Below are 26,356 nucleotides of genomic sequence, written 5' to 3'. Positions count from 1 at the left end.
CAAGAAACTACTTTATTTTTATGTAACAGGAGGCAAACATTAAGTGTAACATCAGGTGATGCCAGCCGATACTCACATTGTAAGAAGAATAAGAGAGAGAGTTCTTCATAATGCTTGGTGTTTAGGAATGATTTTTTAATATATACAATAATATACACATTAAAAATACATATTAAAAAAATCCGAAACACCATCGATATACAGTAACTATTGATTGTATTTAGTTCAAAGCCTCATTGTAACTTCAGCAAATTTATAACTACAGATATGTATGTTCCAAGGCTAAGAAGTTGATTGATATCTTAGTGCTTTCAAATAAGGCGGTTTTACTAAACGAGTAACAAAATAAAAAAAGGCATTCCCACACACCTTAAAAGATCGGGATCATGAAGATCGTCAAGGGCAGCTGGTCGAGCAATAATTAGCTTTTTGAGTGCGCTGGCCCAAAGCTTTAGTACGTCATACAGCAAAGCTGCATACGGGCCTGGCTTGTCGCAGGGTTTGTTTAGCATATGACAGTCCTCTCTCCAACGGTACTCCCATGACTCAATTTCTTCCGATCTCGAAGTATTTGCATTCTGATGACATAACAGATTTTGATTTCTGGTGATCAATCAATCAATCAAATCAATTATTCCAATTAGACGAACTAAAATGGCATTTTTGAACGTTAAATTAAATATAAAGATGAATCTAGATGCCCCTTACAAAAGGTAGTTTCCTGTGGAAAATGGGAAAGAAACTCTACACTAAATTTTTTAAAATAAAATTTACAATACTTGTATACATTAGTTAAATAATTGTATGTGAAGACAATGTACTCCCAGAATAAAATGACTAGGTATACAGGTCTATTATTGTATTGTTAGTATACATGTTCCTCACGTATTTACAAAGATTGTATCCTTTATGTTCTGTTAAGATTTAAAAAATTTAGTAGCTGAATAAGTGCAAATGAAAAGCGCGTGCGACAGAGGACGTAAATACGATCTATGGTTGTGTACCAACTTTTCTATGTGCGTGATTCAACGAGCACGCTAAAGGCAAACATAGTAAGGGAACAGGTATATCTTAGAGCTAAAAAGTCGACGGCATGCGTCGTCAAGCTTCTAGACTGTACACACGCCAGTAAGACACACTAGTAAGAATGTAAAGAAATTGTAAAAAAATCAAGGATTTTTGCTTGACTGGTTTTATGTATATATATTTTTGATGGTTCATAAATAAGTGAGGTTAATTCATCATAGAATGTATATTAAATTTCTTTAATATTATAGTAAAACCTACGTATAAAATAAATATAAATACTATGTAAATAAATCAAGTGAAATACATCACTTAATGGAAGATTTAAAATATAAAACACATTACAACGATTTCTATCATTTTTAGGAGTTGTTATTTTCTTAGATTTCAAAGGATACTCATAAAATTTCAATAAAAAATCTATTAATAAATAATTTGGAGTTAATGTAAATCTATTTCCTGTTTATTGGCGACATACTTCGCGGTCAGCTAATTACATATTTATTTTGTATTTTTGCATTATATAAATCTAATAAAAATTCAAGCCTTCGTATGTTAATTTTTCTTTCATTTTTGCGTTGTGCACTCTGTACGGAAACACCTATTAGCTTATTAATCGGAATACTCCATCTGGATATCTGTAATTTTGATGTTTACAAAGAGTGCTACTATTTTTTGTATTACGTACGTAAGTACGTAATTGCAAATGTAATTTATACTACACAAGGACAAATGTTTTTCTAACTTTTCGTCGAAATAAATTAAAATTTTAGCAAACATTAAATTGGTTTTAATCTTGATGACGTCTTTCTCAACTTCATGCCAAGTTATGTCTTCATCCTCACTATTTCTAAAGCTTAATGCTTTTGAAATGTAGTTTAAAATCCTTTTTTTAATGTATTATTGTACTATTATATATATGTCTATTTGTTGGTATAACATGTTTGTCCTAATGTTGTGGTAAAATAAATTAAAATGCTCCAACATAAAAAGCCTGCCTGTTTCAGCAATGTGGAGCCAACTAGGCATCGCTACAGAGGATGGCAAGCATCTTGTTTTGACGTCTTTGATCCTTAGGGTTGGGGTTTTGTATGGGACGCTACTTGTGTGGACATATTAGCCACGTCTGACTTCCCTTGGACAACTACAAAAGCTGGCACTGACGAAGAGCAGGTGGAAAATAATTCGGACGGCTTAGATATAAAAGTCTTCCTGCCAAGTTTGATATTGTTCCCTTTGCAGTAGATTAAATATAATGCTAATTAAAATATAAATTTTCCCGCCTGGTTGACCCCAGATGGTGCTTTTTTCGCTCAAAGAATAACTATATACAGCGTGAAAATGTTGCCAGCATTGAAGGTACACTGCTATAGAGACCAATTTTTTTTTTAATTATTATGACTGTAGGTTATAAAAGTTGTAAAGATATTTTGTATGAAAAATATGTGTGTACGAAAAAGGTTCAGAACTTACATCATCTAGCCAAGGTAGCATCCACTCCTGGGCCACAGAAATATGTCCAAGAAGCATTTCGTCAATTTCTTCAGCTGTACATGTATCGCCTTTGGGTGTTTGCCAGTTTTGTGGAAGACCAGATGGCAGGATCCAGACAGCACCGCTGCTAGGGGTTAGTCCTGACTTGTGACCCGCACATAATGCGTGACGGACTGCCCGTGCATCTTCCACTGATACATAGATGATTCGCCCATCTGCCCGATCTACGCGGTCTGCCCACTGTAATATATAAGTAAAAATTCAAATTTCGGAGAATTGGGTAAACCCGTGTTAAAGACAAGATTATAATCAAACTATCAAAGCAAAAACTGTTTGATTCTAGTATTGAAACGTCGTATCGTAATTTCTACGATTTTTTATTGATACTTTGATTCTAGCATTGAGTTCAAAATAGGAATCGTAATTTCTACGATTTCTTTGAATGATACTTTGATTCTAGCATTGAGTTCAAAATAGGAATCGTAATTTCTACGATTTCTTTGGATGATACTTTGATTCTAGCATTGAAATCAATATAGGAATCGTAATTTTTGTAAGACTGATGAAGTCAATATTAGTTACATCCTTCTTTTGTTGTTTTGTTTGTTCCTTAATAATAAAAATACAAATCTAATAATATATTATTTACACACCGGTTGCACCTAGACCACCGAACATAGCATATTACAAACAAGGCAAAAGGTTATAGCTACTATACACAACTACAATAATGTATGAGTGAATATGTCACTACAAATGAATTATTTACTGCAATTCGTTACAAAACTTCACTAGCTTTCGAGAAAGAAACTTACCAATGTAAAAATAGAAGGATCGTACTCCGGTCTCTCATCTGGTAATTCCAGGTTGACTATGAAGTCGACTCCAAAACTGGCTGTTGCTAGGGCAGAGTGCGTTGCTGTTTCGCTTAGAGATACCATCCGTCTCCATCCTAAGCTATTTGAAAAGGCTGCTACAGCAGATCCTATACTTCTAGCGTCTCCAGCTGCTAATAAAGCCAATGGGGCCGCGGGGGGCGACGGAGGAGATTGAGGGGTATAGGCCAGCGCTGGGAGACGATGGGAAGGACCCTGACGTACCACGTCTGCAAATGGTACACCACATGCAGGTCCAACAGCAGCAGTCAACGCATCATAGTCACCAGTTCCCAAAGCGTCTATTAGGTATTTATAAGCTTGTACTGCATTGCAACGGTCGTCATATGTTTGGACCTGAAAATAATGAGGCGAGCTAAAACATGTAGTAGAAATGTATTAGTTATTATTGAAGTGAATGAGTGAAAGTTTCTTTAGAATCGTTGTGATTTCAAACCGGATGCAACGAAAAAGCGACAGTAAAAAGAGACAGAAACATTAATTCATATGATTTAACGTGGGAGAAAATGAGATAGATAAACTTCTTTCGAATCGTCGTGATTTCAAACCGGATGCAGCGGTAAAGAGAGACAGAAACATCAATTCATCATATGATTTAATAGCAGGCATTATACAGCCTCTATTTACTGCCGCTTTTTTTTTGATCGAATTTCAAACTTTCGTTGTTTTAGTTTTTGTCAAATTAAAGATTTATATTAAACTTATAAATTAAAATGTATAATTAAAATATACTGTTTTTAAAGAACACACACATTTAGATAGTGGAAAATGATTAATTTATATTTGTTTTTGAAGGTTTCACTTCTACCATGTGTGAATTGCACAAATGTTTTTTATTTTATAATTTTATATTGCACATTTGTATTATTTTTAATCTAGTTCGTTTTTTACTTTTCTGTTTTCTTATAAATGTTGTGCACGCTTGTCATTGATGCACATGCATGTATCCTGTTTATGTATGTCATGTGTTATCTGAAAATGTTTGTATGTGTTTCGTTAGAGAACCTTTTAAAATAAATATGAATAAATTAAAAAAAAAAACCTAAATAACTGTTCGCTGCATCTTCTATCGCAGTTTCTGCCGCGCACCCATTATGTGGAACAAGCTGACCACTGAAATATTTCTGAACCAATTCGACTTAGGGTACTTCAAAAATAGTGCATACCAATTAAAAGGCCAGCAACGTTCTCGCGAGCTCTCTAGCGTAGAGTGTCCATGGGCGGCGGTGTCACTGAACATCAAGTGAGCTTCATGCCAATTTGTCTTTTTCCCCTGTTCTATAAAACTCGTCATCAGATACCAACCTTAAAAGTTGCAATTCCAGGCAGAAGTCCTTCAAGATCCCTAGCAGCCAGTACTGCTGCAGCCATTAACGCCGAAGAGTTGTACACTTCACGTTTTGTGTCTTCAGGTAAAAATGTGACTACACGCAATTGGCGAACATTGTCGCGTACTGGATGATCAGACAAAAAGGCTAGAGCACCAGCCTCGACACCGTAGTCTCTCTTCTTCGTCGCCAACTCTTGTAAACCAGAAAAGTTGATTTTTAATCTGCGTAAAGCTCTAACAGCCGAGGGAGACCTCGCTAAAGCTCTCGTGTTAATCCATTTCACAACGCGGCGGCTTTCGAAGTGACATTTCTCTGCGTCCATTTTACATGGTGGAGGACCGAGAGGGTAAAATGGCTCTTGGAAATGTTGATTCCAGTCACAAACAAGCGTTCGATTGTTGATACTGTTGGTGAGATTTTGTAAATTTGTTCCTAATGGAACGACGATAGCGCGAAGATAGTTTTCCTTCACTACCTCATATAAAAGGCGAGCCTCTCCCACATCACTTGTGAAGATAGTTGCACATGATGTATTTGAGTTACACCATTCTGGTTCATACATTTTAGGAAGCTTTGCTTCGCTGTAAAATATTTCAAATAATTTAATAGTGATAAATTTCAATTTACACACATTTTGGGAGACAAAGCAGGAAAGACTTGGAACATGGTGAAATAAAGCTGAAGACTTAACGCGATGGACCCTCACTATGGACATCTTCTGCTCTATTCAGGGTTCATAAGAGATCAATTCAATTTGATATTAAATCTTGTATCGCATAAAATAAAAAGGTACTGGCGGACCCGACAGACGTTGTCCTGCATGATGTTTCAAGCGATTAGGATATTAAACAAAGTATGATGGTACCGACTGCAGCGCCATCTGCCGGGCTGATTTGTGAATCAGCCAGGGCTTTACCAAAGCGCATTTAAAATAGCATTAAATCGGCCCAGCCGTTTATGACGAGTTCAGTGACATTAATAAGTATAGTAGAATTATATATATATGCTTCCTATTTTTTAAGTAAGATCACAATGCACATGGTGCAAATTTGATTGATATTGGTTTGGTAGTTTAGGAGTCCATAGCGGACAAACAACGTGACGCGTAATCTTAATATATATAATAATAATAAATGAAATTATATCTCGTGTCACAATGATTGTCCTCAATGGACTCGTAAACCACCACCGATTATAATAAAATTCGCACACCATGTGCAGTTCGATCCAACTTGAGAGATAGGATAGCTTAGATCTATAATTATACTCGCAATTTTATTTTATTGCAAATTATTTGTTTTTTTTTTATACAATTCTAACAGATGGCGCTGTGTTAAAAGTACCAACGTTTCACATAAGCTATCTACCTTTCACATAAGTTCTACCGTTTCCCTTCATTAGTGTGCTACTATGTAATATAAGAAAAAACCTTAGCCACAGCATCGCTGGGCCGAGTCTGCTAGTAAATTATAATAAGTATAATTTACAGTTTTAGTTGCATAGTGTAGGCTACTTACATTTTCAATGTTACATTATTTTGCATATCTGCCTGTAGTTCTAACGCTGTGTCCCGTGCTATGTAATACTTTCGAGCAATTAAAGCGTCTTCTAAATCTAGTATTGATCTGGCTGGTGGTGGGGCCACACACACCCGTCTTGTCGGGGACATAATGACGTCACCAAGATCATCTAATCCATTATTTCTGAGCAACCACGAAGAGAGCGAGCTTCCTGCCGGCACTGATAAGAGTGCTACGTGTAATTTCCCTTGTCCTAGGTCTGAGAAGATTGCTTTTTGGCAGGCGACTGAGTCCGCCCTTGATGGAGACACACATAATTCTGGTGGTGGAACTGCGTGTGCCCTTATTCCTCCTATGCGTAATGTTAGTGCAGCTAGTTCTGCTAGTGCTGGTGATGCGTCGGCACCATCTCCCGCCACACATGCTGTCACTGCTATAGATTCTTTGTGAGTTATGTTGGTTTCTGTAACAGATTTACTTGGAGTTAATTTTATAGAGCTTCGCTTTCTTCTATATTCATTATTAGGGCTTTCAATAACGCGTCTTTTACATTAGTTAAATAAATGTGTGTTATACTAGCCATATTTGAGTTAAGTAATTTTTTAACAGGTTTAGGTTTGGGCGAAATATTAAATTTTTAAAACTTAATAAATATTTTATGTGAATAAGGAATCTATGTAATTATTTTTTTCACCACTTAATAAACATTAAATTAACCATCTAACTGTAACCTCTTGAGTGAAAAATGAAAAAAAAAACAAAAAACAACATGTTGTTTATGGTATTGGAAAAAAGTTTAAAAGAATAAGTAATTACCTGATACAGTGACAGTAATGGCGAGCAACAGGGTGCACGCCGTGTTCCCCCAACTAGGAAAAAATAAACTTAGGTAAATTAAATGTTTTCAAGAGTACTTTAGAATATAAAACATGTTTTAAAAAATGATCGTGGTATACTTCTAAAATCCTTTACCCTTTCCGTATTTATCGAATTTTGTAACATAACATACTATACGTAGAATACTAACATATCGTGTTCATGTCGCAGTAAAGTAGTAATAAATCAGAGAGTTAATCGATTCTCTAGGCAGTGAATTAAACATCGAAATTCAATCAATTCGAAAGCATTTTGATTGAAATAAAGCAGCGTCGAAAACTTTTAACTATCTGTCTGACCGAAATCCAGCGTGTTGATTACTAATGTAAAACAAGATGATGGTCACGACAACAGATTACTTTTAGAGTTTTTGTTACAAATTGTGGTCTTTGATGAAATTGTAAACATGTTGCCGACTCCACCATGATTATTGTAGTGTGATCGTGAAGAACTGAGAGCTTGGAAATTCCATGTTTTGTTTTATTGTAAATGGTTAGGTTAGGTTAGTCGTGTTGCCTGTGAACGTTTAGGAAACTCGTCAAACATTTCGTTCAGTCACTTGTTTGACGGAACTTTAGCGACTTGATAGAATATCGACCTTTAATTAACTGTACAGAGATACAATAAACTCTCTGATTTAACTACTTTATTGCGACATACTCTCTAGACACTACACTCTACACTATTTCCTGTATTGACTTAAATTCTCCAAAGCCTTGAAACACCTGTTCGAAGAGAGTTGTATTAAAAAGTATATGTTACTTTATATTTTTATCAGTAATGTTTAGTGTAAATTATTCAGTAATTAAATATAATAATAACTATGAAATGTTTATTCGAGCGTTAAGGATAAGATCCAAAGACGGTACTTGTGCGAACGTATATAAAATCCAATATACCTAATTTTGATATACAGACGCCAAGGTCAACAAACCGGCAGTTGTTTTGTACATACATTTATAAAATAATAATATTATAATATTGTGTATATTAGTATATGTACATTAAAATGGTATATTCTACTTAATTATACGGAAAAACTTGAGTTTAAAGAAGCTTATCCTCATTAAAAACTTAATACGTAAATTTTAAATACATATTTACAAAATTGTTTAAATTAAAAAAAAATATATAATCTCCGACAATTTACCTTCGGTTTCCCTCAAATTGTGACAAAACATAATCTTGTTTTTTTTTACACTTCGTTAAATTTATAACCTAAAAAAAGGCTAAGGCCTAAAAAATAAATAAAAAAGAAAATGATGGGTAAGGTCCAAGAAGTCTATAACCAATTTTATTAAAAGAGTTATAGAACCGTAATCTAAAGTAATACAAAAAATATTCAAAAACTAAAAAGCTAATCTCACGGATTCATGAATGGCGATACAAAAGAAAAGGAACTAGAAGAATTACAAAAGTCACGATTGAACGACGATTTAACGAGAGATATAAAAACCGATTGCTTCGCTCTTAATATTATCATGCGATCATTTTACCAATCGTTACTTACCAACGGTATTGTAAAATCACTTTCGACGTTATTTATGTAACATAAATGTTTTCTCTATGTTATTTATGTAAAGTATTTCGTTTTTATGGCTACCAGATTTATAGCTAAGCACTTTTGTTTGCAGCTAAAGGAGCGTAACAGTTGTTTATCTATGTTCCTCTTACTTGTTTTGAAATCTAATTACTTTCAGTAACTCTTGAAATTATTATCCAGTGTAAACTCCATGTACGGTCAGTCATTAACCCGCGAACTCAATAATTAATCCACAATCTCAGATTGAAAACAATCAGACTGTGACAGTCGATCGATCTCCTATTTGCATCCCAATAACCAAAGCCTACAAAGACGCAACAGAATCTCTGCGCACTCATATTTGATAATCAATGTAAACCAAATAATGTAAATAAAATTGTACAAATAATATTAGAGCCTACATATAGCCTAGATTATAGATACAGAAGCCTGTCATATTCACAAAATGTTCAAAAAAAATCTGAAGGTTATATAGGAAATGGTTCTAGTTCTTACCTCATGTGAAATTTAACCGGTGACTGGTTTGAAGGTGGCGCCGGGTTCCTTGCACTCGTTAGGGGCACCAGCTACCTGAAATAAACATTTAAATATATTAAAATTATGGCAAGGGGGCAATGGCTGGCCATGCGTCATGCTCATGAACGGGTAGTAATTGTGGTGACTGATCGGACATGAATTTGTGTATGTGGTGATATTAGTTATTTCGATTATGTATTTGGGTGTTGTTCCCACAACAATTAAGGTGGTTGCTCCGATTTTACTATCCCTATTGCTGATAGAGGACCAAGAGGACCAATCTGTTTTTTTAAATTTAATTATTTATTAACTATTAAATACTTCAAATGTCATGTATAAAATGGTGTAATGGTTGCAACTCACTACAAACTTAAACTAAAATTAGAAGCATTTTTAATTAAATATGTATTTATTAGTGACTTTCATAAAGTCTTCATTGTGTAATCCAATAATGTTTGTTTGTAACGAATGAATTTAAAAACTGAAGATATTTTGCAACACTTTTTACAATTTAGAACTTAAAACTCGATAAAGGCCATGTTTTTCTTAAATATTCCAATTACAATTGTCTAGCCGAGACTCGCTAGTACAGTCCGTTACTATAGTGTATTACAAAAACACCTAACAAAAACGAATGAGGTTGTGTTTTGGCTGCTAGACAGTTTTAGCGGCATTTTAATTAATTTAAGTTGTAGATTGCTTTGATATACGGAACGAATTAAACCCGTATTTCGATATATCACTTTATAGTCAACAAATACTTTAAAATAACCCTCTCTCTTCAGACAGTAGTTTTTCTTATAGCGTCGTGGTCAGAATGGAATCTTCTGGATAATCTGTTTCCACCGGATTCTGTCCAACGCCTCTCTTTTGACAGTTTATAGTTTTGAGGACGTTCACTTGATCGATCTGGTTGGTGAACGGCCACATCATTAGTGTCTCCAAGTTCTCATCGCCTCTGCGTATTGTATGACCGAAATGAGATATAATTTGCTATAGGCATGTAGGTACGTTAGACTGGCGAGTCAGTGTAGCCATCATACCTTTGCCTTTCTCGATAGTCCATATTAATTAATACAGGGAGTTTTATTTTGAGTTTTAATACCAATTCCTCTTTTCTTCCAGATGTTGCCTAAGCGTGTCTTGGCATCTTTAGCCGTGCCGTTTCTCCTTTTATCTCGGTTTTTTAAAGCACAGAGTGCTATGTATTTTACTGTTGCAATGAACTATAATTACAATTAATTATCTCTCCGTAATATGTTACAGTCTGAAGACATGTAGGACAAGGTACACCACCTTACCAACAAAAATATTATTTTATACACAAAAAATATATTATGGAAGATGTTTCAACTCTTATTAGGCATTCTATATTAATATACTATAGCTTCAAATCACAATAATCGATGCAACATACCCTACTCCTCAAATGGAGATGGGCAGGTTGCATAGCCTGTTATACAGATGACAGGTGGCAGACCAAAAGGGCGATGGGCCGAGGGATTGAAAAGACAGATGGGAAAAAATTTGATGATGACAAAAACAAAACAAGGTGGAGTCCTCTCGTGGACGTTGTGGAGTGTACGCGTTTTTGCTTGATAAAATTATATGTATATTTCTTTTTATATTATACTAGCAGACTCGCCCAAGCGTTGCTGTGGCTAAGGTTTTTGTTATATTACATAGTAGTAAACTATTCAAGGGAAACGGTAGGAGGCCTTATATGAAAAGTAGATAGCTTATGTGGAACGTTGGTACTTTTAACACAGCGCCATCTGTTAGAATTGAATCAAATAATAAACAAATATTTGTAATAAAATAATGTTGCGGCTATACATTGAGATGTAAGCTATCCTATCTTTTAAGTTAGATCAAACTACAGATGCTGTGCAAATTTGATTGATATCGGTTCGGTAGTTTAGGAGTCCATCGCGGACAAACAACGTGACACGTGATTTATATATATATTAGGATAGGATATGGTGGATAAATAACGCTTATTATTATTATTTTTTCATACAAATTATAAACGTTTGCCAAATGTTGTAATATGCAATTCCATTTTAAACTTTCTATAGTTAAGCCTCAATAGCCGCAACCTTTATCAAAGGCAATAAAATTTAGAAATTTAAAGTGCTTCCGCCTTTAACATTTCCTTAAAGTCTGGTTTATGGAAAAAATACACTTTCATAGTGCTAAGCTTATTTATTAGTAATAGCTTATATAAATTGCCATATTTTTGATTCAGAAACTGATACTTTTATTACAAATATAACTTTTATTAAACTACATTACAACAAACAAACAAATAGTATTAAATGCTTTTTGTTTGTTTGTTCCCTTTTCTAAATCTTATTTTAGTAAAATGTATCATGTATTCCATCTTTGGCTATATTTTCAGTGTATTTGTTTGTAATTAAATATAATTTACGTTAGTTGTAGGATTACTTAATAAATAAATACTACCGATTCAAGAAAGTATTTTCTGAGTTATGTAACCCAATATTAGTGGAGTTAATTATAAATTTTAGTTAATAATTAGAAGCTAAAATTGTAAGCGAGCAAACAATTTTTATTGGTTTTAATAAACGCGATTTTTATGAAGTAACATGGGCAAATTTAGGTTTGACATTTTCGACAATGTTTTATTTACCAATCGGCTGCGCGGAGCGAGTCAATCCTATGCCTCCTCGCGCGTGGCAGCCTCCATCAAGGGCTATATTGCCCGCCCAAGTACCGCCCTGTATCAGCAGGGCACGGACCCACACACCACCCGAAGGGGGCATATGCCCCGAACGGGCCTAAACATGCCCCTCGCGAGGGAGGATGTTTAGGTTGTGGTATGTAGTTCATGTTACCACGACGATGTTTTATTATTAACGGCTGCAAATTAAAATTCAATAATCATTTATTCATGTAGGTAACATAATGTACACTTATGAATGTCAAGAAATATACATTAAATGCTTCTAATTTTACATTGAGTGCCAGTTCGCAAATCAAGGGCGTAGAACGGAAGAGACGAACTGGCAATAAACTCTCCGCCACTCTTTTTAATCGCTAAGTTTTGTATATCAAAATGTAGTTTAACAAAGTAACATTCGTAATAAAATTTCATGATTATTTCTTTAATAATAAAAAATATAAGTGTTCTACTTTAGTATATACAGGTTTTTGTCGATTAATTAAATACGTTTTTTGCTTTATCAATCGTCAAGAGTCTAATGACCTGTCACGTTAAAAACTTAAGTATAACCAGTTTCATACTGAGTTGTGACTGCATTTGTAATTTAAGAATTGCTATTTATAAAATACTTTCCAAAAATATACATCCTTAAGCATTTGTATGATAATAATTCGAATATCAATATAATAAAGAATGTTAAATGCGCGTAAAGGCTGAAATATTGGCACAGCCGGGGATCGAACCTACGATTTACGAACTGCAGGGAAGTATTGACAAAATCAATTGGTTGCTGATCTAATTTTACATATATTTTTATATTTTGTTGTATAATACTTTAACCGCATTATTTTATGTTTTAATTGTATGTTTATTTTATTAATCTTTAATGTACAATATTCTACGGTTCCGATAATTGTAAATATGTGAGGAACATGTATACTAACAATACAATATACTAATTTTATGCTGGAAGTACATTGTCTTCACATATAATTATTTAATTAATGTATAATTACTGTAAATTATTTTATAAAAGTGTAAGTATGGAGTTTCTTGCCCATTCTACTCCACACGAAACTACTTTTTGGAAGGGGAAACTAGAATCATCTTTAGATTTTATTTAACGTTTAAAAGTGCTATTTTAGGTGGTGTAATAGGAATAAATGATTTGATTTGATTTGAATATCGCGAATGGATGTCGTACGCTAAATCCTTTAGGCTAAAACTGCCTATATTTGTCATAGGATAAATATATTTTTCTAAGAAGGCAGCAAGTATAATTAGAACCAATTTGATATCGATAAAATTGTCGTTTGAACACTTACGCATGAGAATTGAAATGAATAGATACGATTGTTTTAAACTATAATCGTCTACAATAATTACCACTTAACAAACATTAGTATGCTGTGTAGTATAAATATATAAATAGTGCTATTCACTGCGATTCCTATTTCAACATACAATATTTAAATTTTTAGACGACCGTACTTCTGTTTGTATTGAAGTTATACTTCTTTTGGCGCGTTTGGGAAAAATATTGAGAGTAAATGACGATGCGCACTGTTACAACATGATTTAATTAGAAATAGTAATTAAGAAACAGACGTGTAACCTGACGTCACTGCTTTCCTTTTGATTACTTAGCATATTAGATAGGCAAGAGGTAAGTCATATATCTTACATGGGCACGCCCCCGTCACAAAAAACCCACTCCAACCAAACCAAATAATTAAAAAAAAAGTTATTATTATATATAAATAAACTTAGTTTAACTAGATAATGCGTTATAATAAAACTTTCAATGTATTAAATACAGGAGAAGTGTTTCTTGGAACCATTAAATCCACCGCTGCTTTCGTCGTGATGACGTTATTGCGTTGTTCTCTGTCAGTAGCAGGCAATTGTGAGTCATTGAATAATTGTTATGGTTGCGAATAAAACTAGAATCACCGTTCCTCAACTGAGGAAATATGTCTATTATATAAATCGTGTATCGAAATATAACCGAGCTAATACGTCTTATAGGTAATTAAAAGCTGGCAAGAAAAGAACTTAACAATTCTTAGAATTTCTCTGATTTTAAGTCCAAGCACTCTCCAATTCACAAAAGGAACAAAATTACTCGTAAATTAGTTTATTAGCCTAATCTATTATTACTAATAAGTATATTTTATCATACAGGTGGATGTTACAATCTTATGAATGAGAGATAAATATCCTAAGCTTACATATTAAGACCCTAATATTATTTGCCGAGTAGATTTAATAAACATTACTTTGCCTACTTCTTTGTAATATTAGCCTACCCTCTGGTGTTGAGATTAATGGGTATCACTTATCATCAGGTGAGTCTTTGTGGGGGCAAAGTAATTTTTAGTAAATCTTCTCGGCAAATCAAATAAAATCATTCATTCCAATTAGATCACTAGCACATCAAAATCAAATCAAAATAGCACTTTTGAACGTTAAATAAAATATAAAAATGATTCTTTAGGCGTAGGGACCTGACGACCCCATCGCCCACTGGTTATTTCACCAGTGCAATCAGTCAACCCCCTTCCTAGTGGGAGTGCCATGCTGTTGCTTTCGGGCTTCAGCCAAATGGGCAGGCACGACCGGGGCAGTACCACTGTCTCACAGAAAACCGGCGTGAAGTGATGCAATAGGTTTATCTTATTGTACTCGCGTTTCGTTCGGTGAGTGAGACTCCCGGAGCCCATCCCCCCCCCCCCTTCCCCAGAGTATGACGGTGCAGTTTAAAGAAAGATTACCCCAGGGGGGTACCACACGTGGAGAATCCCCCTCTGGGCGTCCATCATCGGAACAATCAGTATCCGGTGGTGGATGCACAGGCTGCCCTTCGTATTCTGGGGTGGGCAAAAACTGCGCTCTAAACAAAACATCCAGTTCTAGTTTTAGGTTTCGATCTCGGGGCAAACGGAAGAATTCGCCGAAGGCAACCCCTTCCACGCTCACAGTGGACTTCACCAATGTTAGGGGGCTCAACTCAAACCTAAACGCGGTTCACTTTCACCTTGAATCTGCGAAGCCGGCCTTATTCTTCCTCACTGAGACTCAGATATCCTCCCCGGCTGATACTTCTTACCTCTCCTACCCGGGGTACAAATTGGAACATTCATTTGTGCCGCGGGCGGGAGTTTGCGTGTACGTCAGAGAGGATATCTGTTCTCGTCGCCTTGGGACGCTTGAAGGAAGGGACCTATCTAACCTCTGGCTCCGCATAGACTGCGATGACCATCCGCGATTCTATGCGTGCCTGTATAGGTCCCATAGCGGAAATGACGAAACTGACCGACTCATCGAGCACATCCAAATGGCTACAGATTCCCTGCTTGAAAGGGTTCCTACCGCCGAAATCGTGATACTTGGCGATTTTAACGCCCACCATGCCGATTGGCTCGGCTCTGAAACCACCGATCACGCGGGAAGATCCTTTCACGACTTTGCTTTAGCCTACGACCTGACACAAATGGTCCCTGCGATTACGCGAATACCAGATGTGGACGGTCACAAACCCTCTTTGTTGGACCTTCTGCTGACTTCGCATCCGGAGAACTATCAAGTCTCCGTTGACCCGCCATTGGGTTCATCGGATCATTGTGTGGTCCGGAGTACTGTGCCATCTACGCGCCCTTCGCGGTCGCGCTTTTTGGGTTTTCGCCGTATTTGGCACTACAAGTCAGCAGATTGGGACGGGATGCGGTCTTTCTTTGCGTCCTACCCTTGGGGGCCTATTTGCTTTTCGTCTGAAGCTCCAGATTCCGTCGCTGCCTCTGTCGCCGAAGTGGTTCTGCAGGGAATGGAACTCTTTATTCCTTTTTCTGCGGTGCCGATCGGTGGCAAGTCTCAGCCCTGGTTTAAGCGTTCTTGCAAGACAGCCTCGCGTCGAAAGCGAGAATGCTTTAAGGCATGGGCAGAAGCGGCGAAATCTCGTGATGCTAATACCAGCGAACTCAAAAAAGCATATAACTCAGCCTCCAGGTCCTTCAAACGGGAAATCACTAAGGCAAAGTCAGAGCACATTGCCAGATTTGGCGAGAGATTGGCCCAACTCCCTTCGGGGACTCGAGCCTTCTGGTCTCTAGCCAAAGCTGTCCAAGGTAATTTTTGTCAGCCCTCCATTCCACCATTGCACAGGGAGGATGACTCGCTGGCCCACACTGCGAAGGAGAAGGCCGACCTTTTAGGCTGTCTCTTCGCGTCCAACTCGACTTTGGATGACCGAGGGAGATCACCACCGAGCATTTCACGGTGTGATTCTTCGATGCCGGAAGTTACATTCCGGCAACGTGCTGTCCGTAAAGCATTATCTTCCTTGGACATACATAAGTCGAGCGGGCCGGATGGTATTCCTCCAATTGTGCTGCGTACTTGTGCTCCTGAGTTGGCTCCGGTCTTAACGCGCCTTTTCCGGTACCTGTACTCGCTTGGCACTGTCCCGGAGTGCTGGAAGATCGCATCGATACATCCGATCCCTAAAAAAGGCGATCGCTCCGATCCGTCCAACTATCGCCCAATAGCGATAACCTCCTTCTTCTCCAAAATAATGGAATCCATTATTAATTGCCAGCTCCTGGAGTATCTGGAGGGCCACCAGCTGATAAGTGACTCTCAGTACGGCTTTCGTCGTGGTCGTTCGGCTGGTGACCTTCTTGTATACCTTACGCATAGATGGGCGGAGGCAATTGAGTCCAAGGGGGAGGCTCTAGCGGTTAGTTTGGACATAGCGAAAGCCTTCGATCGGGTGTGGCACAGAGCACTGCTCTCGAAGCTTCCAGCCTATGGGCTTCCCGAGAAATTATGCGATTGGATCTCCAGCTTTCTGGCCGATCGGAGCATCAAGGTCGTCCTCGACGGAGCATGTTCCGACCTTAAACCCGTGAACGCTGGGGTCCCACAAGGCTGTGTTTTATCCCCGACCCTGTTTCTTCTGCATATCAATGATATGTTGCAACTTAGCAACATTCACTGCTATGCGGATGACAGCACTGGGGACACTCTTTACACTGGCCGGGCAAGTATTTCTCGGGCAGATGTCGATGAGTACCGGAATAAACTTGTGTCTGAAGTAGAAACCCTACTACGTGGAGTCTCTGCCTGGGGCAGACTAAACCTAGTCCAATTTAACCCCAAAAAGACACAAGTTTGCGCGTTTTCCGCTAAAAAAACACCCTTTGTCGCTACTCCTCTTTTCGAAAACACTCTCCTTAAAGCCACAGCCAGCATTGGAATACTTGGCGTTGACATATCGAACGACGTTCAGTTTCGCGGTCACTTGGAGGGAAAGGCAAAATTAGCCTCCAAAAAGCTCGGTGTGCTCAGCAGGGCGAGACGGTACTTCACTCCGGGCCACCGCTTGCAACTATATAAAGCTCAAATTCGGCCCCACATGGAGTACTGTTCCCACCTTTGGGCGGGTGCTCCCCAGTACCAGCTTCTTCCACTTGACCGTATTCAACGAAGAGCGGTTCGAATCGTTGACGACCAAAATCTCTCCAAGCGGCTTGATCCTTTGGCGTTGCGTAGAGATGTGGGGTCTCTCTGCATCTTCTACCGCATTTACCATGGAGAGTGTTCAGAGGAGTTGTTCGGATTAATACCTGCAGCTGAGTTTCATCATCGGACGTCGAGGCAGAATACGAAATTCCACCCGTATCACCTCGACGTCCGCCGTTCCACAACTGCGCGTTTTTCCAGGCAGTTTTTGCCGCGCACCACCACTCTGTGGAACCAGCTGCCAACTGAAGTATTTCCGAACCAATTCGACTTAGGGTCCTTCAAGAAAAGAGCGTACCAATTCTTAAAAGGCCGGCAACGCACTCGCGAGCTCTCTGGCATTGAGGGTGTCCATGGGCGGCGGTATCACTTAACATCAGGTGAGCCTCCTGCCCGTTTGCCCCCTGTTCTATAAAAAAAAAAAAAACTCTTTCTACACTTACTCTTTTAAAATAGAATTTACAATACATTAGTTAAATAATTATTTTTTATTGCAGGTAGAATTGCATTTTATTCAGTCATAAAAAATTCAATTGATGAAAAAATTTTTAAAATCGGTCCTGTACTTTTTGAGTCATTTCGTTACAAACATAATTTATATAAGTCGACGGCGTGTGTCAGGCACTGGAGGCTGATCACCTACTTGCCTATTAGATTTAAAAATGATCATGAAACATATACAGAAATCTGAGGCCAAGACCTAAAGAGGTAGTAGCGCCACTGATTTTTTCCAAATATTTAATCTATGATTTATCTTTGATCTAAACAATTCTATTGTTTACGAAGTTTATATTTCTCATATCTGCAAAAGAATCGAAGTTGCGCAATTACCAAGTAACGAAACGAACGAGATAATACAACTATTTGACCAGATCGAATTCAAACCTACTTCAGACAATATACATTCTAAAACTATGAATGAGAAAGTTAAACAACTTTCTCTAAGTAACTATTACATATAGATGGAGACAGTGTGCATTATCATACATTAATAGAGTACATCTGCTACTAAAAGTAAAACAGTGGATCACAAGAGAGTTGGTTCAACATCATCGTGTCATCAATAAACAAATTCACATACATCTACAAAGTCAGTCCTAGTGGTAATCTAAAACGAAAGATGATATAAAAGACTGAAGATATATTTCTAAATATAATTATATTGTTTATTGGAGACTTGAACTGTGGGGCTCAAGTGGCTAGGCGCTTATTAAAGATTTAAGTTGAGGCCTGGTAGATAGGACCCCAGAGCTGGTGCCCCGCTTATAAAAAGTATCGCAATACAGCGAGGAAATGCTGACAGCATTAAAGGCACGCTGCCACAGAGACCAATATTTTAAATTTGTTTTTATTTTATACTCATGAATTTTTAATAATTATTGCTATTCTTACTATGTTGGTTAATATTGTATATTTGAGTGTTGGAAATAATTGTATGTATATTCTAAAATAGACATCTATAAATAAATTACAAATAATTGTATGTATTTCTTTCAAATGTAATAATATACAGTCTTAATATAATATAAAATTGCACTTCTTGTACTCATCATTTATTTTCTTTCTTTTCTTACTAGGGTTGCCTGGAAGAGATCGCTTGTTAGAGATAAGGCCATTTTATGTATTGTGTCATTTGTGTTTCTTTGCAAAGAAGTGTGAATAAATAAGTAAATAAAATAATAGTCAATTAAATTTATATTGTGTTACTTAATAAAGATCAAGTCTTTAGTAAAATTATAATATTTAAACATAGATATTTTATAGGTATAACAAAAAAGTGTTCTATTTATAATTTATATAAAATATGTATAGTGTAGAGCCTTATAATGAGGTGAAGTATTGAATTTTTTAATTTCACTTTAAAATTGCATAATGTTTTACGCATTTAACAACCCGACTTGCGAATCAATTAAATAATTAAATGATTATTTAGTTTCTTTCTGTCATATTAAGGACACACCAAATTAAAACTTGCAAAATAATTCAGAGCAATTATTGTGTCAAAATATCATTATCTATACTTCTTAGGTAACTGGAAGGTTATCAGATTTTTTTTTAAATATATTTTCATGGATTCAGAAATTTGCTTTTTGATTATTATTTATGTATTTTTGTCAAGGATATTATTAACACTGCACGCTTTATAAAGTAGTTGTTTACAGGGTGTTTATAGAGGGAGCAACGTTGGGCAACTGGCCGTGCGTTCTTATTACAATTATCAGCTATGCGAAACGATCTAAAACTATCAAATATACGATGAATTTATTGTGAGGACACCATGAATACACACCGCCGTAGACCTCAGAATCGATGCCATGTTAGTCAGGTATAGAAGGCCGATCTACTTGGCTATTAAGAGAAAAAATCTTGAAAGTATAAAAATGAGGAAGATTAAGAAGGAGAGAATGTGAAAGGAATGATTCCGGTATGAATATAATGTAAACCTAATAACACTTAGATTTAAGTTATTACGTTGTAATTACTAACATTGTTATGGAACCTTGTTTTCCGAAATAAACAATTAAATAAATAAAATAAAGAAACATAACCAAGGCAACTATATAACTATATAAACGTTACTTCTTAATTAGTTTTCGATGTTGTCATGTATATGTACTTACTGCTGTCACAAGTTACATGTTAACTTAAATAAGCACTAATGAAGTTTAAAAATTCAATTTTGAAACCTTTACCGGATTTAGCGGCTGGTAATTTGGTACTTTATTGAAATTACATTTATGCTGAAATATTGTGTAACTTAAATTTTAAGAAACTTTATCGACAACAGAATTTTAATGACATTTTTTTAAAGACTTATAGTAATAAAAATATGTAATGTCTGCCTTGTGAACTTTTTTGTCTTCTACTAATTGATTTTAAGATTTTTTCATGAACTGTAGACAATATTTTGTAAATCAACGACCGACTGATTTAATCTATGGTAAATTTGTCGAATCACAGCTCCATCTTAAAACAGCTCCAAATGTTTAATCTACGGTGTACCATGCAATGATGTGGTGTTTAAACCCATAGATATTAATTTGATATCATGATTTATGACATAAATACTAGAAGTAAGAGATTTATGTAAACATCACAAACGCCACGTTGAGTAAAAAAAAATCCTAAGCTAACCAAATTGGCAACACTCAAAATCTAAACCTAAGGAACCTAACTAGGATCCAGTGGGAATTGGGACAATATCATTTATTGTCATATAATACTTTCCGGTTTTTGAAATTTATTTACGGGGTCCAAAGCCTTATCGAAAATCTATTAAAATTGATACATAAACTACTCAACTCCACCATATATTTTTCCATTTTCCCTACTTCAAGAAATAACGACGAAAAATGCACAGAAACAATGTCCTTTGTTCCTTAACAAAGTATTCGTAAAAAAACGATAGAAAAAAATTTAAGCTGTGTTAAAGTGGAGTCGTGATTTAACATCTACCCAAACTATATATATTTAATTGATTTGAACAATGAATTTAAAAAGTACTTCCAATGTACCAAAAAGTAATTACCACCATTTAACTAAAATAGATTAATCATGTAACAACTTATACTGGTGCATTATCTCCGGGTTATGACTTGTTATTATTTAAACAACAATTAATAATATTATTTACTTGATAAGCAAATATAAGCTGATTATATGATTATTTGCTTGGCGCCAATTTATTGCGATTTTCTTAAGAAAACAATTCTTTATTGTTTCTTAAGGGTTTTGTACCACGCGACAGGTTTATCAAGCACATTATTTATTAAGGACATCTGCCTTAGTATTTATAAAAAAGCAAGTACCAATATATAAGGTTCACCTTTTTCATCTATAATTTAAAATGTAGGGAATCTCTGAGAGATAAATTCAAGGAAATTAATATACTTATATATACTTCTAATATATATAAGTATATTAATTTAATATAATACTACCTTTCTTTCGCAATATATTTATGAAAATATAATGTATGTATACAAAAATAGTGACTAGCTTACTAGAATAGAACATACGCACAATGTTAATACTCGGAACAAACGCAGGCTGCAATAGTCCCGTACTAGACTATTTAAATTAGTAATTATTTTTTGGGAAAAGGGATACCCTTCTTTAATAAAATCATAAATCTCATAAATCAAAAATAAAATCCCAGAGGCTCTTTTATCTCTGCCTTTTAATAAATTATCCAGTAACATTGTTTGTCTTGGGTATGGTAGGATATAACAAGCTAGAGGTACATTTTGGTACATTTTTCTTTTCAGTGTAAGATTTGGGAACCCTTTTACTTAAGTAAATATACCTGTGTTAGGGTTCCCAGCTCTTCCATAACAAAGTTAATTACATAAAATAAAATAGCTAGAGGTAAGGAGGGACATTACTATCTCAATATAGATTTTTTAATTTAAACTTTACCTCTCCTTAGGGGTAAAGTTTATAATGCAGAAATTTTGAAAAGAAAATTCTTTGCTATGACCAAAAAAGAAAATTTGTAAAGTTATCAACCCCAACCAATTTCAAGCACCAGAAACAGTCATTAAAAAAAAAAACAACAAAAACATATTATCTAACATTAACCGGGCACGTCGTCCTCGGTCATCCACATAAACCGGTCGTTTAATAAGAATAGTTTACAAAGTTTAAAAAAATGCAAATAAAATTACGCACATTCACGAAAAAATAAAAGAAATGTAAAAAGTAACGGCCTTTTTTAACGGATAATCCGCACTGTAACACTATTCACATACTGTTCTGACAAAATTCACATGTCCAAAAGTTACCAAGTGCCAAAAGTTATATAAGTTAAAAAAAATATATATATATATTTATCGGTTTATATAATGAAGGAGTAACATATACGTTGGCATTAATACTTTGCTATGACCGTTAGTTACTCTGACCTTTTATAAATTGCGTAATTGAAAATATGGTTTTGTCGAACCGAACAAGCTTACTTACTTTACTACCAAAAGTAATAAAACAGTTGTAAAATTAAAATTGTTACGATCATAAAAAGCACTAATTTATAAGGCTTCGCAGCTGAGAGCTTTTAAATTGTGCTCGCAAAGTAATATAGTAAGCTCATGTATAATGTATGAATTACTAGTTTTTACTATAATAAAGAGGAAATATATGATTAGCTAGGCTGAAAAACACAAATATTTCACCATTAGAATCCTGCGTTATGCCTGATGAACAATAGATTGTTTTCACAAAGGCTTGGAATTCGTATGATAAGGCCGATTATGTGAACCAAAGTGTGATACAACTAAAAATACCTATATCCCAAACGCTACCTTGTTAATAGAGTGATGTGATGTACTACAATTTAACATAAGAAATGATTATCTACAAAAAGTCTAAATTTATTAAAATAAATATCCTTCCATGGCACATGATTGTACATGTACACGAACTAAATAAAAATTGTTTAAGGAGTTTTTATTATATTGGGACAGACCTGTTATCTGCTACATGGTAATTAAGGATACTATTTTAATACCATTAAAAATAGTTTCACAAGAGTTCTAGTTAGAGAGGTCGAGTTTGTTTAAAAACGTGGTCGCAGTCTGTTGAAAAATAATAAATACAAACTACAAATAGGAGCAAAAGATTCGATTATTAAAAGTAGAAAAAAATAAAAGACCAGTGTTGGCCTAGTGGTTTTATCGTGCGTGACCTCATCCCTGAGGTCGTTGGTTCCAATGGACTTTCTTTCTATGCGCGTTTAACATTAGCTCGAACTGTGAAGGAAAACATCGTGAGGAAACCGACATGTCTTAGACCCAAAAAGTCGACAGCGTGTGTAAGGCACAGGAGGCTGATCACCTACTTGCCTGTTAGATTGAAAAATGATCATGTAACAGATACAGAAATGTGAGACTCAGTCCGAAATAGGTTTTAGCACTACTGATTTATTTTTTAAAGGAATGAACAATTGTATACTAACTAAATTTCATGACGGGGTCGTAACACTGTTTTTCCTAATGTTTTTGACGTTTTAGTGGGTCGCGAAAAAAAATGGTTGAGAAACGAAGCTCTAAAAGATATGACGTAGACATAAATGTATGTTTAATGATTTATACCCAAATTAAGTTAAAACTGGGACCGTTAAAGTATTTGATAAATTTCATTTGTTTTTGAACATTTTTTTCGGAGGTGACATTCTAAAAAGTGGATCACCTTATAAAAGGAGGCCAAACAAGTTTTTTGTTTGATGCTACTAATAGATTTTTCTAATTATTGTATCGTGGTTATAAATTAAGTTTTTTGTATTGGTACAAAAAAGTGGATTTCTAGGCTTCGTAACTGCGTAAGCGCAAATAACACTTGTTCTCGGCTTTTGGTAGTGAGGACCTGAACTCTTCGCGTCATTCACATGTGGATTCAGTCAGCTCAAACCCATAAGAAAGTTGTGCCATTTTTCTTCGTTCGTGTGGCTTATGGGGGCGACGAGTTTTTCGCTTGCAGGAAGTCCGTCAGGGGCGAAAATTCGTTGAAAAAAAAAAACAAAATTACTTTAGGCATTCAATCTGACCAAGGACTCCGGATACGAAATTTCATTGGAAAGCTTCGATAAATTTTGTTATAATAAATTGAGATAACAGTAGAGCCACGAACCACACGAAAATGTATTTAAAAATGTCTCTTGGAAATTCCGGATTTAGATTTTGAACATATACATATTATACTTATTACAACCATACAATATCGCTGTTTATAATATACATTACATGTAATGTAAGCCGTGTAAGCTTTGAGATTCTCTCGCAGTTTGACATTTTTATAATTTCTAAAAATACTGCCAACATTTTACGTCTAGTAAACAACTACGAGAATGCCGTGGGGCCGTGACGAAATATTATTATTACCAGTTTAATGAATGCGTGGAATTCTAATTAATTGGTTTGTTATGAAACTATGCCTATTTATTATAAATTGTAATAACTTTTCACTTTTATAATATAACTTCTAGAAAAATCTAGACATTATTTTATATAGGTAACTTAAGTTGTTATGTGAATGTCATATTTTCTGTTTAAAATTTAATGTACTGGAGGCATTTTAGCGAGTTTTAATGATGTAATTGACATGATTGATTGTAAATTGATATTATTAATTATAATGTCAATAATCATAGTCTATTACTGCTCGTCACAGTCTTAGTTATCTGTTGCCATGTGTGTAATTAACATTCACATAATAATACAAATATAATTACAATTCAAGAATGTTTTACCTGTAAGTACTCTATTGATTTGCGGCATCAAAATACTGATAAGCATAAAAACAATGATAGCACTGAAATTTATCACAAGCACAAAAGCATCACTTTTATCTTATTAACAATTGTTTACGTCACATGAATTTTATTTATGTTGCGTACTACGCGTTATATTAATACGCGCGCAAAAGACCGACTGATGACAGTTTGCGTGTCACAGACTACATTTGGACATTGCCAAGTGCCGACTGAGTGAGTAAGAATTGGCGGCAATTTGAGGGTGACCACTTTTAAACAATTTAACTGCAAAAGTATGATTTTTTTTATTATTTCAGAATAAACACATACGTTTGTTGGGGAATATTTATAAATGAGATTTGTTTTAAAAAAATATTTAGTTATTAAAAATACATATCAGTTATTTTCCAATAGGCAAGGTAATTGTAAATGATATACATATATTGATAGCGATTGGAACGCATATTTTAATGGGGTTTTTTCAAATGTTTGTATAAGTTACGAGGACATTATAATAACTAACTTACTACTTACATTGAAATTGAGCTTGATCTCTTATGACGTAATAATGAATGCCAATTTCGGCCATATTTTGAGTCATAAAAGGTATAATTTGACGATATCTACTTAGAAAAAAATTGTCAAAAATAACAATTAGCCACAATTGGTCACACTGGGCAAAACTGCGAGACAACGGCATTGAGTGACGTCTTTGGCATACAAAGTTATTACAATACATTAATTATAAACTATGAATGTTAATTGTATCGCTTTTAGGCGCCTCTTAGGCCTCGCATTAGAGATTTTTAACGAAATGTGTTTTTATTAACGTACGCGGCTGTTTGATAATTAATTTTATTGACGCGTAGACTGTTCGAAGTTTTAAAAAATATCGAGTAATCTCTACTATTTGGATATGCTTTATCTTTGCGAAAATGAAAAGAACTACCAAAATATCTCTATTATTGCATTCAAAATTCCATAGATCTTGAAGCACCAAGAAATAGACTCTAAACGTCGCAGGTTGCAAATATCGGTATTAGTAGCGGCTTATTTATGAAATCGTAGTCAATGTAAAATTTAAAACAGTACAATTGTATTGTGGTTTTGATTTGACTGACATAATTGAAGTCGTTCTTAGCTTAAATGTAGCTTTTTTTAACAAAATATATATGACCTAACCACAGCGTTGAATGATTGAGGTTTTTAGTTTTATCTCGTAAAGTGATTCGTCGAATTTTATTAAAAAAAGTTTATACTATAAACATATTTAATTCAAACATTTTAATTAAGTAATTTTTACACACATAACAATGTATATAATTTATGTAGTGTTTTAAGGCAAAAACGATGTTATCTGCCTAATTACTTTAATGCAGTGAAAATATATAAAAATTAATGTATAAAATCTTAAGGACTAAATACGTAGCCAAGTGAATAATTCATTTAAATATTATAATACATTTATATTATATTTTAAGTAATATATGCTAATAACACTGTGATTTGTGATTCTTATCTTCTACACTATGGTTTGCAGCTTCACAATTCTTATACAATATCTTATTATGGGGAATGTGCCTAGATAAAAGTAGTTTTAAAATTAATTTTGTTATTATGTGTAATTAATATAATAAATTTAAATGTAATCTAAGCAGTATTATTTTTTCTTGTTCTATTAATATACAAAATAAATTATTTA

General features: G+C 34.9%; 1 protein-coding gene across 1 annotated transcript in view; it reads right to left on the bottom strand.

Annotated features, from left to right (window-relative positions):
• Positions 1–24,872, bottom strand: part of LOC110999333 — a 30,158-nt gene extending 5,286 nt beyond the window's left edge. Inside the window, exons 1-8 of the mRNA XM_045630397.1 lie at positions 24,652–24,872; positions 9,182–9,256; positions 7,084–7,136; positions 6,265–6,730; positions 4,722–5,328; positions 3,336–3,752; positions 2,500–2,760; positions 370–578 (exon numbers count right to left, since the gene is read on the bottom strand). Coding sequence (XP_045486353.1) covers positions 370–578; positions 2,500–2,760; positions 3,336–3,752; positions 4,722–5,328; positions 6,265–6,730; positions 7,084–7,136; positions 9,182–9,186 — 2,018 coding nt within the window. The 5' untranslated portion in view covers positions 9,187–9,256; positions 24,652–24,872. The remainder of the gene's footprint in view (positions 1–369; positions 579–2,499; positions 2,761–3,335; positions 3,753–4,721; positions 5,329–6,264; positions 6,731–7,083; positions 7,137–9,181; positions 9,257–24,651) is intronic.
• Positions 24,873–26,356: the final 1,484 nt, after the last annotated feature.

Source organism: Pieris rapae, chromosome 12, assembly GCF_905147795.1.
Source record: "Pieris rapae chromosome 12, ilPieRapa1.1, whole genome shotgun sequence".
Lineage (NCBI taxonomy): Eukaryota > Metazoa > Arthropoda > Insecta > Lepidoptera > Pieridae > Pieris > Pieris rapae.
This window is presented reverse-complemented; position numbering and strand designations above follow the sequence as displayed.